We start from the raw sequence: 18,871 nt of genomic DNA on the forward strand, positions 1-18,871 counted from the left end.
CTCTCAGCCATGTCCCTTTGTACTTTACAATATTAGAAAGATTAGGCCATATCTGTGTCAGGATGCAAACAAACATTTGGCACAGGCCCATCCATCCATCCATTTTCTATACCGTCAATCTGATGGCACAAGGCATGCTTCTCAATTTCAACAATGCTTTTCTAACCGGTCCTCCAACATCCACAGCGAAACCCCTACAGGTGGTCGAGAACAAGGTGGCAAATCAGGTGTTTGACCAACCAAAAAGGTCACATCAGTACAGTACTCATTGACCTGCTCTGGCTACCCATGGCTGCCTGAATCGAATGGGCCCCAGAGGCAGTGGCCACGAGCTATTTGCCTCTGCGTTTTCAGATTGGCTCTACACTCACTTTACAATGTCATAATTGTCAATAAAAGGCTTTACAATTTGAAGCTGTAGTTCATGTTATTCTTGGAGCAAAACCAGGGTCCTGTTCAGGACTAGAAAGCAAACCTAAAAAAGCTGCTGATGCTGATGAGCCTAAACAGAATGACCACAATGTTGGCTTCTACAGTGCCATCATAGCCTGTCAGGTGCTGTGTTAGTGATATTGACAATAAATCCATCTAATTCACTTTTATGCTTCAGGGCTGAGTTCAAGTTTAAAACAGAACTATGAGATTATGTTATTTCTTTTCACATGGTAAGTACACTAATCTATATTTTGTCATCATTTTCAGGATTATCTGCTGAGTCACATGTACAGCAATGCAGCCAGAGACGACCTGTGGAGCAAACTGTCCCAGGTAACGTTCACCTGCCTGTTTGCACCTTGAATCTTCCAACCCTCCAGCTTTAGGGAGAGATCAGTGAGCCCCTCTGACCCTGTAACAGTTGAACGTTTGCTGCCTCAGGACAGAGGAGCAGCCTGAATCAGTGAAGCTAATCGATATTCAGTCACATTAATAAGGGCCAGAGAGATGCTCATTAAGATTAATTTGATGGGATGGTGTTAGTTTGTTGCCATGGTAACATGTGACTGGTGCAGACTTGATTTATTTATCCTACACACAGGAAGGTTAAAAGGAGTCCTCTTTGTTAGCACTGTTCATTATACTGAAACTGAAAACTGCTCTTGGATCAGCTGCTAGCCAATCACTAATTAGCTGAAGGTCAATCATTTTTCTTTATAACTTTGACCTGGATGTTGATTAACCTCTTACAAGGTCATAGACGAGCAATGAAGATAGTTAATGTCCTCGTAAATAGTTTAAATAATCAATGATTTGTGTAAAATTGTCTCTTTTTTCCTCATCTCTATAGGCCATGCGTTCAGAAGGGCGAGAAATTGACATTGGACAGATGATGGACAGATGGACTCTACAAATGGGCTACCCCATTGTTACCATCAGCAAGAACCAATCAGATCAGCTCCTGAGTCATTACATCACAGTCAGTCAGGAGCACTTCCTGTATGGACAGGAAGTTAGAAAAAACATCAGGTTAGAATCTTCAGTTTCTTCAGTTTTCCATTTGTTTCACTGAAAGCTACAAAATAAGACATTTTTAAGCAGCTGTGGTCTCTTTATTATTATGCTATACTGTGCAGGAAGTGTGTCATTCAATTTAAGACCCAACATCCAGTTTCAAATGATAAGGCTGAAAGTTGAATGTCTGTTTGATTAACAAGGCTTTAATCCATAGTCAGACACAAGCAAATGAGCTGATGTTTTCATTAATAATTGGACCAGCACAGAATGCATCCTCATCACTGCTAAGTGTGCAGGTTTTCATGCTGTTAATGAGTGAAATCTTACCGCTACAGAGAAATGGGCTTAATTAGGTCATTCAGACTGTGTCTTGTCTGACGTCTCCAGACTTGTTATATATTCTTTGTGCATTTTTACTGCCTAGAGGTTGAATTCTCTGAACTAAATTAATCGCCTGGGTGTGATTTTCATGTTTTACTCTATCTTCATAAGAACAAAAAATAGTGCTAAAATTAAAAAATAAATGTAAAAAATTAGCTTGTCTAAGAAAAGAATGTCCTAAAACGTTAAGCAGAAGGGAGTCGGGCTTCTTTTGTGCTTGAAGCTTTTCAAGGTCTGAGTGGTTAGGAGTTCCAGGCGTGATCATTAGCACCTCGACTGTCACCGAGGTCACCCAGATATCATGTGAGATGTTGAGATCATGTGGATCGTGGTGTGAAACTGCACTGTATGTCCAGAAAGTGGATGTTCTTGCCTTCAGGGGGGATCTCTGAGCTTTGACCTGGATCCTGTGCTGAGTCATGCACTTCTGGAGCAGTCACTTTATCTCAGGATTTTGTCTTTTTGCTGCACTGAACGGCACGTCGCACATCATTCAGCCAGTGTTTGGTGTTTTTGATTGGGCCAGCTTTTGTCTGAGACTGTTGTATGGTTTGAAGTGCACTTGGAAAAAACTTTTAGGTTTCTTATTATGTTTATGTTCCATTTCCCAACTCTACAGCAGGGACGTGGTCAGTTCTGATGCCACCCTGATGTGAAAAAACATTGAGAAAGTTCAGACTTTTACCCCGATCAGTGTGTATCGCTCAGTCCAACAAAGGCAAAGACTGTTAAGTCAGTCAGTGTAGGATTGCTGTTGAATTCAGGGTCTGCAGCATTGTGAACTGACGCCTCCTCCGCCCATCCAAACTCCTTTTACACGTTTTTGGTCACTTCTAAGCGTTCAGCATCTACATCATTGAGTTATAAAGACTTTGGCATTATGAAGGTTGGAGTGAGACAAAAGGCCATGCCAACATGAAGTGAAGCATCAAACGTTTGTCATCACGTAGAGTTAAGCTACGTCTCAGTATTTAGAAAAGGATGGGAAAACAGAACATATAGCCTTTGTAGAACTTTTGAGCCTTGGTTGTTAAACATACGAAGCTTGGCACCGTAAGTCCATTCATCTGACTTCTGTGTGCCTGCTGAGCCAGGCAGGCAATTACCTGAGTCATCCACAATGCTAGTGCATGCAGTATTTAGATCTGCTGTCTATGTTTTCACAAAATATCTTGAAATACTGTATTTCAGCCCTTTCAAGGTCCTCATGCATGAAAAAGTAGAGGTTTGTTATCCTTCCTGTGGTAATGTTTGAATTATTTTGCATTTTTAAGGCTCCCAGAATAGCTGATCTGGATACTGTAATCAAGTGGACACATTTGAGTATCCTTCTATCTGCTCTTCATTGACCACTAAAAGGATTTTACAAGAACTCCTTGTTTCACACCACATTAAGCTTTCAATTTGTCTCTTGGAGATCGTGCTGGATAATCCCCTGAATCCCACTTTTCCAGTACTTCCACACCTCCTTTATCACATTTTCATCATTTATATGTCATTCATATTTGATTCACGTGATGTTTAATTCACATCCTTCGCAACCTTTGGAGTTTATTCTCTTCTCTGTTTTATCGACCCACTTTTTCTTCCATGAATACTTCATCAGTTCCTTTCCTCTGTTTTACCTGTTGTTCACTTCTTTTTCTCCTATTTGCTTGCTGTTCATTGCCATAGTTTTATAGAGTAGCTGACATTTACAATTTCTCTGGCCTGCCAGTCTCTCTCCAGAAGTTTCCTTCTCATTTCCATTTCATGCTCTGCTCCTCTTCTCTTTTCTGCTCCTCTTACATTTGGATTCTTTTGTGTTTTGCTCAAGCCCCTCTGCTCAGAGTTGCTCCTGAGGTCTCATCAGCTGATCAACACAAGCCGTTTGTAGAAGGTGGAGCTGAACTCTATCATTTGTTCCTGTTGAATCTCACAGGGCTGCATTCAGACACACTCGTTTGTTCCAGACAGTTCACCACCACTTGTAAAAAGAAGCTGGACCCACGACTGAACGCAGCAGTAGTGAATTGAGTCGGAGGCTGTGGTTTGATCCTGAGGAGCTGCGTTCAGAAGTACAGCAACAGCTCACAGTGTTACTCACTGCTGACTTAAAGTCCTTTTTCTTTTATTAGTCATTTCATGCACAAAAAAAAAAAGAAATCTCAGAATTATTACTGGGATAAAATGAAGTCTAACTGCTTATGATGACTTTCATGACCTAAAGTGTTGTTGGGCTGTATTTAAGCCGGGCTGTCCTTGAATAACGCCTCTCTGGAGGGGAAAAATGGAGCCCTTCAGCCACAGCACTTTTATGGTTTATGGGACAATAACTGCTGCAACTGCTATTGCAGAGAGCATTGTTGTTACATATCAAGAGAGAGACATTTTCTGTAGTGCTTTCAGCTCTGTCCAAGGCTTTTGATACTGTTAAACGAGCTGTTATCCATGGGGTTTAATGAGCCCACTTACGCAGGCTTTGAATCACGTGTCTTGTACACTTCAGACGGTTGTTGTCGATGGTTACAAGTCCCAGTCTGATGTCACAGAATAAATAATTGAAATAAGGCAGCATGCTGTTTTTGCTTTTGTGTACTTTAAAGACATTTTTTATATCAAAGCAGCATAGATGTTAAGAACAGAAGAGAGACATAAAATAAGAGGTGACAGCCACAACTGGGGCCATGCGACAAAGGAGGAGGAAGACTGTAGCTGGGTTTCCTGGTAATAGCAAACACTTACACTTCTAGTAATGTGCAAAAAGCTTTCTACATACACTTGAGTTTATGTTTGCATGTTTCAAAAAGGAGTCATTGAACACATTGAGGGAATGGAAACACTCTCGTGAGCTGCGTCTGACCTGGAAAAGATGAAAATGATGTGACTGTTTCCAGTCTGGGCTTGAAAACAATAAATTCAAGGCTGATCAGTGTTTTTCCAGATATAATATGATACGATAGCCCAGATATTCTCAGAGAATTCCTGAAGGAGTGTTCTCTGTTTTCTTCTCATGGATGTCCACCGCAGTCATTTGTGTCTGGTTAGGATGCGATGATTATTACATTTTCTGAGGTTTTAGGGTCTTAAGCTTTTCTTGTTGATCTTTTAGAGGTCCCCTTTAAGATATCTACTTGTATATATTACTCTGTGTTCAGTGCACGTATTTTGTTGTGTTTGTTGCTGCAGACCTGGGCTGCTGACTGTCTTGACCAGGACTCTTGGAAAAGAGTGAATACCATATTTGCTCCAGTAAAACTGGACATTTCTATTTCAATAGAAAATGTTGATTTGTAGTGAGTTTTTATGTGACTAATAGGTTTCTGCTGACTGGGAATCACAGAAAGAAGCGAGGAAAGATGGTATAAAACAATGAGAGATAATAATGATAAAGGCTATGCCCAGGATCATTTAAATCCTGTGTTACACCCTGCAGGTGGAATCAAAGTGATCCGACATTTTTAAGAATTTCTAACAAGCTTTTTGAGCATCTCCACTAAGCATTTTTTCTCTTTAAAAAAAACAAAACTCATCAGTTTATTCACTGAAATATTTCAGGAAAAAACAATGAGACTAAAAAAAGAGACGAGGCATGACATTATGACATTACTCTACTATTCAGCTTAACTGTATTAATTTATTGAACCATTTTTATCCCAAAGTACACATGGCTGATTTTTGAGGAGTGTTAATAATAACTTGACATTTTCTGTTAAATCCAGTAAGATCCTTAACTCTGAAAGTAGTGACAGATTTGGTGATTCTCTTCCCCCTCAAAAGTGGAGCACCTTGTCATGTCTTCAGTGATTTGTCACTGGTTGAAAACAGCTAACACTGGCACTCATGCTAGTTGTTTTACCAAAATACTGCATTCTGCGAGGCAGATTTACCACGTGTGTCCAGAGGTCTGCTTTAAAAACTCATTGTTGCAGTTTTCTTGCTAGTTATCAAAAGTAAAGTATCATTTTTTGTAGGCTTCAAATTCTCGGCTTTGTCCTGTCAGAATCGATTCTGCAAATTTCCGCACCACCATATGAAATCCTGCATATGGACCAACTTTTCCAGGTTGGTGACTTCAGGACGTCTTCTTTTTGACTGTGCAGAACCAGGGAGGATGTGATCGAGAATAGAGTTTATCACCGATGTCTGGAAGCACACCTGAGTGTCATCAGTACGCTGAGTGAGCAACCATGACACTGGATCACGCACAAGATTGTTTTTTCCTTTAAACAATGCTGGTGTTTACTGCGACACACGTCAGCTCCTCATTCCTCGTGTGATTTAATCAGCGTGTCTTGTTGTGATGTTTGTATGCCGTTTGATTTCAGATCACTCTTGCAAAACAGCTTTTATTCCTGAATGAATAAAACATACCAAACTAACAACTTGTCACTGACAGTCAGTCACTTCTTATAAATTGCCTGGCAGCCAACCAGCTGTTACATTAACTCGACACTGAGTCGTGGAAGTTTTTCCTTCCTATTACCTCTGGTGAAAGCCAACACCTCAGCGGTTAAGGGGAAGAAAGACCTAGAACGGAGGGAGATCTAAACATTTAGACCTGTGGAAACACCCCTCCGGAGGCAAGGAAAGGTGCTTTGCTCTTCGTGTGCCTTTTGGCCTTTTGTTTGACCGTCACCTCGTCACACTCCAGGCAGAAAGCAGGGTGTTGTATCTCTGTGATGACTAAGGTTGGTTAAAAAATGGTTAAAAACAATTGATGCGCAGATGTGAGACATTGAATTTACAGTTACATTAACGCTGCTTTCAAGAAATAATAGATTTTAGTTTAGACAATAGAAACATATCTCTTCTGTTGTGTTATTGCAGGGTTAAAAAACTGGTTTGTTTTTTCTTTTTTCTCCATCAAAAGCATAAACAGTGACAGAAATAGGCGCTTGTTAAAAAAGGCAGAGGCAGAGATGAGGAGAAACCAGGGGCAGCATGAGCTAACGGGCCCGAAAAAAGACGAACAGGAGCTTAGTTTGGATTTCTCTGCTCGTCTCTGGGTGGAGCGCTGAGGCCTTGTCAGCTGACAGCTCAACAGTCATGTGACAGGAGACCGAGTGGATGTGTGTTTGATTTAATGAGCTTTAGTGCTAAACAGAAGAATGATTAATAATTCATGAGTCCATAAAAGTGCAGTTGTAGGGATTATACACTGCTTTTGTGTTATTAACCAGAACATTTTAATTCCACAAAGATTCCAGAAGAAGCATTTCTGAAGTATTCATGTAGAATATTTATTGGTGTTCTCCACACAGCTAATCTGCATGCTGAATGCATGACATGAAGTTGAGAATCTGCTGAACTGAAAAGGCAGTGCATAGTAGCTACGCTTACATGTACAGGACCATTTCCAGGAAACCAGAAAATAAATTCAGGGATTTATTGAAACAGGAACAAACATAAATGTAAAGAAATTACAGCAGGTAAAAACAGTTTCACAGTTCTATTTTGAAAGTTTGAAAGTATGAGTTCCTTTATTCTCCAACTCAGCCTGAACCCTCTGAGACAAGCTTTCTGTCATTTCTTTAAGGAGTCTTCAGGAATAGTTCTCCAGGCTTCTTGAAGGACATCCCAAAGCTCTTCTTTGGATGTGGGCTGCCTTTTGTTCCGTTCTCTGTCAGATGATCCCACACTGCTTCAATAATGTTGAGGTCCGGGCTCTGGGGAGGATTCATCCCTCCATAAGACCTGTTGCCACTGATTTTCAGTCCACTTCTTGTGTCATTTGGCACAGCTCAGCCTTTTCTCCCTGTTTCCCTTCCTTAAGAACGGCTTCTTGACAGCCACCCTTCCATGGAGACCATTTCTGATGAGGCTTGGGCCAACAGTAGATGGATCAGCTGAAGGTCCAGATGCATCTCTCAGGTCCTGTCAGGTCTTTGCTGGATTGTTTCCTCTTTCTTAAGGACATCACTTTCAGATCCTGTTCATCTGCTGTAGATAGTTTTTTAGGCCTGACACTTCTTCTTTTGTCCTCCACTTGTCCAGTTTCCTCAAATGTTTTAAGGACACACTGCACACCATGCTGAGATATGCCAAGTTTTCAGCTAATAGCTCTTTGGGAATCACCTTGTTGCTGCAGAAATCCTATTTTCTGTCTGTCAAACTGTCATATTTTTCATATTTTGATGCAACTAAGAAAATGAGAAATTACTGCAACTGGCTACTAGCAACAAAGTGCCTTTATTTTATTATTTATTTAAAATTGTAGTCGCACATTGCTCTGAGAATGGTCACGTACAAGGACTGGACTGCAGCAAATGTCCAAAGAAAAGTCTGGAGAATTGTTGCTCAACACCACTTTAAAGTCTGGCTGCTTGGAAAAAAGAAAAGAACTGAGGGGAGGTTGAGAGATACTTTTCTACCACATATTGTGATATAAAAGAGTGATATGCATAGGTGCTGTTTGAAGAACGTGTTCCAGATGCTTATAATCAATGAAACTGACCTGAAGAATGACCTTCACTCAGCTTTGTGTGTTACCGCAGCATGAATGTTCTTATGAGACGTCACGGCTGTTTTCTTTTGCTTGTGCAATGTAAACACAGTGAATTTTGTGATGACCAGAACATCATTTTGAATTAACGAGCTAAAGCCACTGCTGCTGGTGAGCTGCTTCCTCTGAGTAGCCAGTGCAAACAGATGTCCATGGCTGCAGCTGCGTCCATGAGCCGCCATCACAGATCAATGTGTTCATGAGCTGATGTGGAGCTGATGTGTGCAGAGCAGCTTTGTGCTTTTCTGGCCGCTCTGCTTTTATTATACTCCACTTACTCCACATATTTTCACTGTAACAGCTTTTGTCTCTGGAGTATCTCTCAGTTTACCAATAAGAGATAAAACAGGTGGCAGAGTTATGGGACTTCTGTCTCAGATATCAGAGGTTGTTCTGCCATTGAAGCAGTGGTGGAGACTTATTTGCTGGATATATATTTTGGGGGGTTCCAGATATATTTGTGGTTATTAGCAGTGAAGGGGGGGTTGTTAACTGTAGTAAAAAGGCATGACCATGTGATACAGGCATGACAAACATCTGATGTCTCCTCTCCTCTGATTGGATAATCTGTTGATCCACACACCTGCCCGGCCTCTCCACTTCCTGGAATTAACCGCTGCTTGTGGTGAAACGTTGCTGTATTTAAAGTTGTTTGGTTGAAACTGTGCAAATATAGCCCAGAATATTAGTAATATAATAGTTTATGGCTCAATCAGTAGTGTGAGTTATGGGAAAAGTGTTTGTTTCAGCGAGCTGTCACTATAGTAACAGGAGCTGTAATGGTATTTGCTCTAGTTAAAGTCACAAACACCAGCAGTACTGGTGTCACAAGCAGCTGAAGTATCTTTTTATCTTAGAGCATTTTTCCACAGAAAGCTTGCACATCGATGACTGACTTTATTTTCTTAATCTCTCCATTGCTGTTCAAAATATGAAGCTATGAAGCAGAGAAGATGATGATGTTGTCCTCTGACATATTCACGGTAGAAAAAGTAAACACTGGGACCGTCCAAAAAGGCCAGAAAAGCAGCAACAGTTTCACTAAAAGAGCTGCAGAATCATCTGGATCGTTTCAAGGTCTATTTCAGGTTGTTGGTGGTCAGTTTGATGCCCTGCTGGCAAAACTGGAAACACACATTCCCACCATCAGATTAACACTGTATTCTTTACATTATTTGTTATGAAGTGCTCGCTCCTGGTATATTCTATTGATGCCATTTTGGATCAGGATATTTGCATATTTGTTTGTACGGTGGCTCTGACAGGTCAATAAGCATTTGACTAATGTGAAAAAGCACAAAAAAATCGAAGCTGCTCTGTAAACTTTAATGATGGACATAAAATTCTCTCTAGGTGTGTAAATATGGCTGCCATAATGTGACATCACACTTTAGATTGACAAATATATAGACTTGTAATCTCTCTGCATCACTTACACAAACTACTTCCTGATTGCTTCTCAAGCAAAAAGACGTAGAATTCAATGAAAAAGTTTTTCATTGTAAAAGATTTGAATGATCCTCAAACAGAACTGAGCTACAACAGAACTAAATGCATTCTGATCCTTGAATTAGCTGCTTCCAGTATTTTTGACCTTGTGGTTTTGATTTTATCTGGTTCTGAGATGCCAGAAACAACGAGCGTTAATGAGGCCTAGATGAGCAGCAGGGGGAGAAATGATAAGAAGGTGAAGGTCTTTGGGAAGAGTTTCCAAAAGTTTGCTGTTTGAATGTATCGACGCCATCCTGCTGCTTTTCAGCCTTTGATGAATAAACCAGCAACTGCGAGGACACACACTCGCATTAATATTGATAAACACATTCTGCGCTCCGTACTGCTGTGTGATTAAGTGTGCGTGTGCGTGTGCATGTGATTGAGTTCTTTTCCTGTCAGTCACTCTGATATAAATATCAGATTTAGAGTTTGCTTGCTTGGCAGTGGTATCGATCTGCAGCGACTGACAGCTGTAATAAGGATGGAAAATGGGTTTTGTTTGGCTGATTGCGGTAAAATGACCCGAGCTCTGCCTGCACACACAAAGATAAACACACACCGTCTCTTTAATTGATCGGAGTGTGTAAAGCTGATTGTTTTCAGTCTCTAATTAAAATCTGCTCTAATTAAAATATGAATCAGTTTGATCAAAATGAATTTAATTAAAAACTGAGTTTTAATGGAACTGAAGAGAGTCTCACTTTTTATCAGAGTCATTAGTGCTTCCATACAGTAAGTGCTCCGATTAAATGGAGCCTTCTGCAGTGTATGTGTGTGTGTTAATGCATGGTGGTTGCTAATGGAAAGCATCGAGAGTTTGTTGCTTCTGATGAGTCAGCTCAATTGTCTTCGCTCTGCAGACAAAAAAGCAGCCAACAGCCACACAGACTGATTTGTGTTTGCCTTTCGGTTTTTACAAACAGGGAAAATCTAAAGATAAAGTTACCTCATTTCTTGGCTCATTTTTGAATTCTTGTAGCCATGCTCGATCCAGGACACAACCTTAGAGATGGCTTATAGCTACACTAACCTTGATAAAACTGTCTGTGTGCATGTTAAACGTAACGAGGTGCGATTTCTTCTTTCATACCAACTGAGATTCTTTAAAGCGTCTTTAACTGATGTTTTGTGTTTCTTTTGTAGTCGTTGATAATATAGGTTAATTAAGTGCCTCAAACTTCAAAATATAGTCATGTGAAGTCAAGATCATTAGTTTTCAACTCCAAGACTTTCAACTCTAAAGTCTTCTTTGTTTCTCTGTGCTCAATAAATAATTACAGTGTAATATAAGTCAGCAGAAATGCAGATCTGGGTCATGTCTGTTGGGTGTGTGGCTGCCTAAACTAAGCCACACCTGCCCTGAGTCAACATCATCATTCAGCGCAAAATATGGCCCAAACATTGTGGGAACACACAAGTTGAAATGTGAACGTGTGCTAATATTACTGACCGACTGCAACACAGAACTACTGCTCTTTACGATTGCACCTCAGCCTCAAATACTGACCCTCAATGACTCAGTTTAAGGTTGTTTTTAAAGGATCCGCAAAGTTACAAAGCTTAAAGTCCACAAGGTCATTTCCTCTCATAGCAGACCCAGTCGAATAGCCCAAACAATGACCTGCTATCGCTCTTTCCCTTGACCTCAATGGAAAACAGCAGGGGAATAAAGAAAGATGGTCGGAAAAAGATCTTAAGGACTTAGGAAAGGACAAAGAGAATCCGATCACACCTACACTAAGCTGTTATGTGGGTCTTCAGCACTGAAACTACACAAGTTCAGTAAATATCCCACAGAGGTGCTTAAGATGCTTTCTGTGGCACATTGCTACACAAAGGTTATCTCATACATATCATATTAGACACAATGTAGAACATATTTATTATTTCCTATTTCCTTTCCTTATCTCAGTTTCTGCTCAGATACTTCAGAGTTATTTCACTGTGATCAAACCTGCCAACAGTTTTTTTAAGAAAACAGAAAGTTTGACTGGTCTTGCTTCTAACCAGTCCAGGCTTTTCTTCCTGGACTTGACAAAACCAGGTTTGGCTAATACCAAGAGCAAGTATCTGTGTTGCACTTTAAACCAATCAGCTTTTGGTAGGAGGGCCTTAAAGGGGCAGGACCTGAAACGGTGCAGAGGTGCAGCAGCAATCCACAGGACCATGAAAACTGTGTGAGTTTTATTAATATATTTAAGCAGTCTCTACTATTCGACCCTCAAAATACTTGAATTAGTTGAATTTGATGTTGTAAAGTGAAAGAATAGATGGAACATTTTCCATGTTCTTAGTGATTTCATGTGATCTAATCAAAAAGCTTAACAACTCGTGTTGGGACATGTATTATAATGTCTTTGGCTCTGTTTTGGCTCAGATGCAACTCTTTGATTTGCTTTTGTTTTGCTGTTCAGAACTTTTGCTTTTTGAAAATCCCCTTCCTGTAACTCCCACATCATTCTGTCTAATCAAAAACCATTTAACTGCTAAATGTCAACATTTCAGAAAGTGAGAAAAACAACCTAATTTACGCTTAGCTGTGAAACCATTTTGTGATCCTAATTGTTTTTTAAAAGCTTCACAGTTTGCTTGATTCTCTGAAGCGTTAAGGGAGGATTTGTGTGTTCTTCAGCTGATGTGAAAATGTTGAAAACTTGAAGACTGCAGTTTCCAGCCGACAGCATGTTTAACCTCTCTGACTCCCTGAAAGAGACAATAACCTTCAGCTGCTTCACTTGACTAATGTCTGCTGGAACTATTACACGCTCACTTCCTTTTTCCGCAGCACAGAAGGCGTCGCTCGTGTAAATCTCAGCTGAATGATGCCGAGTGATGGTCACTCACCATCACTCTGTCCAATCCCCCTTCTCTGATAGCACAGACAGTAAAACCCAATCCAATTTCACTGAGCACTGCTGACATCACTCTCCCTCTCTGTAGTTTACAGTGGCAGATCCCACTGACTGTCGCCGTGGGAAACACATCTGCTGTATGCTTGGAGAGTCTCATCTGGATCAACAACAAGACAGGTAGAGAACTGTGATATTATTCACTGAACATCCCCATGAAAGTTTATTTCCAACTCGTGACTCACTTATCTTGTTACCTTGAGATAATGAGCTGTTATCTTGGGATTATTTTGTAAACAGAGCCGATGATGGCGAATTAATTATCTCATTATCTCCTCATATGTGAGTTGGAGTTAATGGAATGATAAAGTTGGAGCTCGCAGGTGCGGTATACTGCTCTGTGAGCGATGGGAATAAACATCATTAGTTTTTGTTTTGGCAGACACTTTGTGTCTCTTTGGAAAAGCTCATTGCAACACCTTTCCTTTGATTGTGATTCAGCTTTTTTTTAAAAATGCAGGTCACCTCCTTTCTCTTATTTAGAGAACAAAACTGTCTCTGGTTTTGTTTTTGGAAATAAAGAGCGACACCAACTGAGGACTGAAGGAGATAAAGTCAGCTTTACTCCTTTTTTCCTTTTTATGGGTCTGTTTTTAAGGGGAAAAAACACTTAATTTTTTAAAAATTAAGCTTTTTTTCCTTGAAACCTTTTAAAACTTAGCTTGATTTTCTGGTCTGTCATTATTTCTTTTTACTATTAACTCGTGTTTTGTAGAATAAAACCCTTTATATTTTTTGCTTTATGTTTTTAGAGATGATAGCTGAATTTGTTTCTGTTTTTTTAACTGAAAAAGTCTTTTGAAAATGAAGCTTAATCTCCTTCAGTTCTGAGAGAAAACGACTAGTGCTGCCTCTGTTCTTAAGGAATAAAACACCAGTTTTGTTCTTTGAAAATAAATCTTCCTCTACTTGTGTTTGTTAACAGCTCATGACAGTAATATCACAGACAAATTTGTAGTTTATGCATGAATGTAATTTGCAAGGTGCACAGGGAGGGGAGGCAGCCAGTTTAATTCCACTCAGGGGGACTGAAATGAGGAAGTGGGCCAGACTTGGGTCAACAGCTGTTTTCCTTGTTTTTATCTCTTGGCTGTTTTATACAAAGCCACAAAATGTCCAACTAAAGCTTAAAACCTCACTTTACCACTTCCACAAGCTATGCTATGCCAAATGACACAAGAAGTGGACTGAAAATCAGTGGCAACAGGTCTTATGGAGGGATGAATCCTCCCCAGAGCCCGGACCTCAACATTATTGAAGCAGTGTGGGATCATCTGACAGAGAACGGAACAAAAGGCAGCCCACATCCAAAGAAGAGCTTTGGGATGTCCTTCAAGAAGCCTGGAGATCTATTCCTGAAGACTCCTTAAAGAAATGACAGAAAGCTCGTCTCAGAGGGTTCAGGCTGTGATGGAGAATAAAAGAGCTCAGACCAGATATTCACTTTGAAGCTCGCTGGAGTTGCAAAAACCATGTTGATGCCTTATATAATGTCTTTACATTTATGTTTGTACATTTAAAAAGTTGCTAGATGAATTTTCAGTTTTTCTGGTAATCAATCAAGAAATTAGGGGTTGCTCAAGACTTTAGCATGATACCATACATAAAAATATTGTTTGATTAGACTTCTGCATTACTTTGAGAAAGAAAGGTGTCATCTGTATATCCGATTACTTTTTTCCACTTTTAACTCTTGAAGTATGACTGACATTTTATCCTGTTTTGACTCAGAGACTCACAGGATTGGTCAGATGAATGACAACACCTGGTTGCTTGGCAACATCAACCAAACGGGATATTTCCGTGTCAACTACGACCTCCAGAACTGGAAACTGCTTATTCAACAGCTCCACACCAACCCCCAAGTAAAGCCATCTGTCCCTCTGATTTTCTGTCCTTCAGTTGCCTGCTTGAACACCAACCTGTTTGTCCATTTTTCTTTGCTCCGTGCTTCCTGTTTTTGACTCACTCGTTGCTTCTTCCTCTCTTTTAGATCATCTCCGTTGGAAACAGGGCAGGACTTATCGATGATGCCTTCAACCTGGCCAGGTGAGTGAGTCTCTCTTGACAACGTGAATACTCGCACAGTGGATCGATGACTCACTAAGACAAGACAGTAATGGGCAGACTTTCCCTCCACTTGCACTTTGTTGGTAGCTCAGCTGTGACAGAAAAAGTGTGAGCTGATCAGTTGTCTCTGTTTCTGTTTAACTCGAATCACTTCCTCTTAAGGTGTCTCTTTTTGCTGCTGAGGACTTATGATCTCTCTGCTGCTGTCAGACAGGCAAAAATCTTGGCCAGAAAAGTATTTTTCAGAGTTCTCATCATGCACTTTTGTCATTACAACGGAGAGTTTTTTTGCTTTTCTTTTTGTTTTTTTGCCTCTGCTTATAGGATGTGATGGTGTCAGCTGTGTAGACCTTTTAAACGTGAGCTTAGTTCGGGCCAATCTCTCTGCATACACACATTTACATACACAAGGCTTTGCGATGGAGCTTTACCAGCAGTAGATGCCACAACCACAATGATAAGTGCAGCATAGTGGCTTAGGGATTAGCACTGCCGCTTTGTAGTTGAAGGTTTTCCTGAGACCCAAATCTTCCTGTTGGTGTGCTCCCTTGCCTCGGATTATCCTTCTCAGTTCATACCAAGATGTGTACATGTTTAGTGTGATACCTGCAGTTTTCTTTGACATAACTAACACCATGTCAAACATTTTTCTGACTGTGAAGTGTTTCGCTGTTCTCATTTCAGTTCTTTATTGGTTTGTTTACAAGAAACAGACTTTGTACATGTACCCAAATGTCATTTACAGAAAAGTCGAGTTTTTTAAAAATGCAAGAAAAACTTGGTGTTGGAAGTGAAAAATGAATATGAAAAAATTTGATGCTGCTCCATATAACTCCATATAAGTTGTTCCAGAGTCATGTTTCCCATCGTGTTCCATAAGCTTTTTAATGCTTTGGGAACTGAGGATACAAATGTTTACAGTTCTTCAGAGGAATCTATGTCCATTCTTGCTGAATCCAAGATCTGTGTGTATGAAGCCCCGCTGCTGGAAGTCCTGCAGAATGAGGTCTGGCATCGTCCTGCTGAAATAACCACGGACCTCCCGGGAAAAGACGGCACCTTGATGGCAGCATCTGTCTCTCCAGAACTCCAACATCCAGCTGTGCATCAGTGGTACCTTCACCCAGATGAAGCCCTCCATGCCATGGACTGTGATGCAGCCCCAGACCATCACAGACGCTGGCTTTAAACCTTCCTCTGAGAACAGCTGGATGCTCTTTCTCATCAGTTTTTCCCAGAAGCAGCTGAAACGTGGACTCATCTGCCCACAGAACACGTGTCCACTGTCTTTCTGTCCATCTGAGATGAGCTGGTGTCCAGAAAAGTCCTGTCACAGGCTACTCACATTCACCCTCATGTCCTCACATTCATTCACACAAATCACAAAAGTTTGTACGACCGGACGAATATGATCCAGCTTTGCTTTGAAAGTTACAACCACTAGGAATTGTGGGACCGAAGTGTGTCCCATCATTCATAAAAGTTGTTGTAGTGTATCTTATGCTAAAGGAGATAATAAAGAAAGTGCCAAAGCTTCTTTCCTTACAACGTGGAGCATTCAAACAGCTCTTATCATGGCTGCTACTTGGAAACTTCTGGGTCAGTTCAGCAAAAAACACTAATCCACCAGACCCTAAAGCTCTGGTGGTGCCACCTTTTTACCCAATCCTGACACCCTCACCTGTCACCAGTTAATCAGCTGATTGTAGAATCTTCCGGAATCTTGCTGCATCGGATTTTACGTTGAATTTCCTAAATGTTTTGACATTGAAAGGTTCACACGAATGGAATACAAATTAAGGTTTGTTGCATTGAAAAAAACAACTTCCTGGGAATGTTGTCTGTAGATTTGTTGACTTTCAGTAAATATAAAAGTACAGTAGTTTTCCAAATAAAGATCTACTAATTGTTCGGTAGCATAAGAACATTTTAACAGTTTTTATATACGAGCTTTATCTTTCACTGTCCAGAGCTTCCAACCTTAAAACACATTCACAGATTAAAACTCTCCAAAATGAATGCATATTTCATATCATTTTTAAAATTTCTGAGATTTAAGTTGGTTTCACTACTTTGTACCAATATGAGATGCTGGCAGAACTAGTAGTTTTTAATAGTTTGACGCAGTGATACAGAAGATAAACTTTTCTTGGACATGATAAAAGGACCTGACTCCACCTTTTTAAGAGCCAAGATCATGATTTCCTAATCTTTTGGTGTTTTTCATCTAAAATTTCAGTCTGTAGTTTTCCAGAAGCTGTATGTAAGCTATATACTGTTGTAAAGAGAACAGTATTTGCCTGGGAAATGTTGCGGCGGAAATATGTGGAAAGGTGAATTGAAAATGCACCGCTATAATGGACGAGACATTAAAATGACTCTGTCATGCATGAGATAGTGGGAGCTGCAGCTGGTCCCCTGGTGTGATCATACATAAGTGAGTGGGTCAGGACGATCTTATCTATGAGCAGACCATCCTCGGCTCTGCATTCAGAGCAGATTCGCCTGCATAAGAGCAGTTTGCAAAGAAATGCAAGAACAAGCTGAGCCTGTCAGGAAGTCTGATGAATGAGCGATCAGTTCGGCAGCAGCAACTACAGGCGGAAGAGGCAGTGCAGCGAGTCGTTCCTCACAGTGACGTGTTCACCCTGAAGCTTTTCAAGCACTGTAGCCAAAATCTACCGTGACACCAGCTCTATAACTCAATCTACCCCCGTCTCTGTTCCTCTTTCCTGCGTCTCGCTCTCACTCAGCCATCTGTGCACTGTCATGTTGAATGAGCAACAGCCAGAGACAACTGTGCACTCATCCCCTGTGTGTGTTCTGAGGAGCTCGGAGTTCTGAGAGTTTCCATTTGTACAGAAACAAACTACAGACCCACTGATATGCACTCTGACAGCAGAAAAACACTCCTGAATCTGTTGCCATGGTAACACTGATCATAACTACACCACATCAGAGGATAGCAGATAGTTTTTGTACTCATCAGAGTGGTTCAGACATTAGTTTGCTCAGACATCAATATAATTGTTTCCAAATAAGACAAATTCCTTTTACAACAATTTGCATACAATTACTTTTTGGGGACAGAAGTCTTAATCATGTCTTTTTCCTCCTGTAACTGAAACATGAAACACTAAATTGATATAGATAGATAGGAAAAGAAATGGATCTAGGAAAGGACCAAAAATGATGAGAGTAAATGTGAAGAATGGAATTTCTTTTAAGTTATAAAGAGGTTGGTTTGGTGTTGGGGATTAAAAGGCAAAGACTTTACAGTTAAATGTGATTTATTTGGAAAGTAAATCATGTTAAAAAGAATGCACTTCCTCCTGCAATTCTATAGTACAAAAAAAATATGTCCATGACCAGTGTGAAAATTAGGTGAATACAACCTCAGATAAACAATGACAGCATGTCATTATTTACTGAAGAAAAACTAAGGCACAATGCAGAAGCATTGGGTGAAAAACTGAGTCCAACCTTAGTGTTTCCTTAAGAATTAAGAGGTTAAGAAGCAGCCAGGTGCTGCTGATCAAATGCACTTCATGAACTGGTCATCTGCAGGTGTGAGCACCTCTACAAGAGCAGAGGTTTGCAGCTCTGGAGCATTCAGGTGTGTGTTAACACAATGCCAAGGAGGAAAGACATTAATAGGACTCGGAGAGAATGTGACAGAGAGAGAAATAAGGTAAACAGATGATAGAGAGGGAGACAGAAACAGCGATAGAGGAGTAATTTGGTCTTTTTATGAATAGAAATGAGATCTGCAGAAGCAAATAGAATCTGCTGAAGAGAAGCTGCGAGTGGAAGGGCGAAAAATGGATAGGAAGATAGACAGGAGGACACAGGAATGAAAACAAGTGGAGAAAATGGCAGAGGACATGTGGAAGTGAATTATAAAAACAGCACAGCCGAGACTTGCTTCATTGTTTTATAATGCTGCCAGTTTGTATCTTCATAAATTAGTTTAGAAAGTGTGAGTTTGACACAAAAAGGCCATTCTTTTTCACTTCTAATGTTTTCCGCATGTGAACATGTTGGATCCCATCCAACCTGCCACTGGGTGAGAGTAGGGGAA

At 40.4% G+C, this 18,871-nt stretch overlaps 1 protein-coding gene across 1 annotated transcript in view; it reads left to right on the plus strand.

Moving 5' to 3' along the window:
* The window catches only part of LOC140283197 (thyrotropin-releasing hormone-degrading ectoenzyme-like), a 225,578-nt gene that overhangs the window by 162,870 nt on the left and 43,837 nt on the right, over positions 1-18,871 (plus strand). Inside the window, exons 9-13 of the mRNA XM_072377909.1 lie at positions 703-768; positions 1,286-1,464; positions 12,752-12,840; positions 14,452-14,585; positions 14,714-14,769. Of these exons, the coding sequence (XP_072234010.1) occupies positions 703-768; positions 1,286-1,464; positions 12,752-12,840; positions 14,452-14,585; positions 14,714-14,769 (524 nt within the window). The remainder of the gene's footprint in view (positions 1-702; positions 769-1,285; positions 1,465-12,751; positions 12,841-14,451; positions 14,586-14,713; positions 14,770-18,871) is intronic.

The sequence above is a fragment of the Leuresthes tenuis genome, unplaced genomic scaffold (genome assembly GCF_036924035.1).
Source record: "Leuresthes tenuis unplaced genomic scaffold, fLeuTen1.0.hap1 SCAF_23, whole genome shotgun sequence".
NCBI lineage: Eukaryota > Metazoa > Chordata > Actinopteri > Atheriniformes > Atherinopsidae > Leuresthes > Leuresthes tenuis.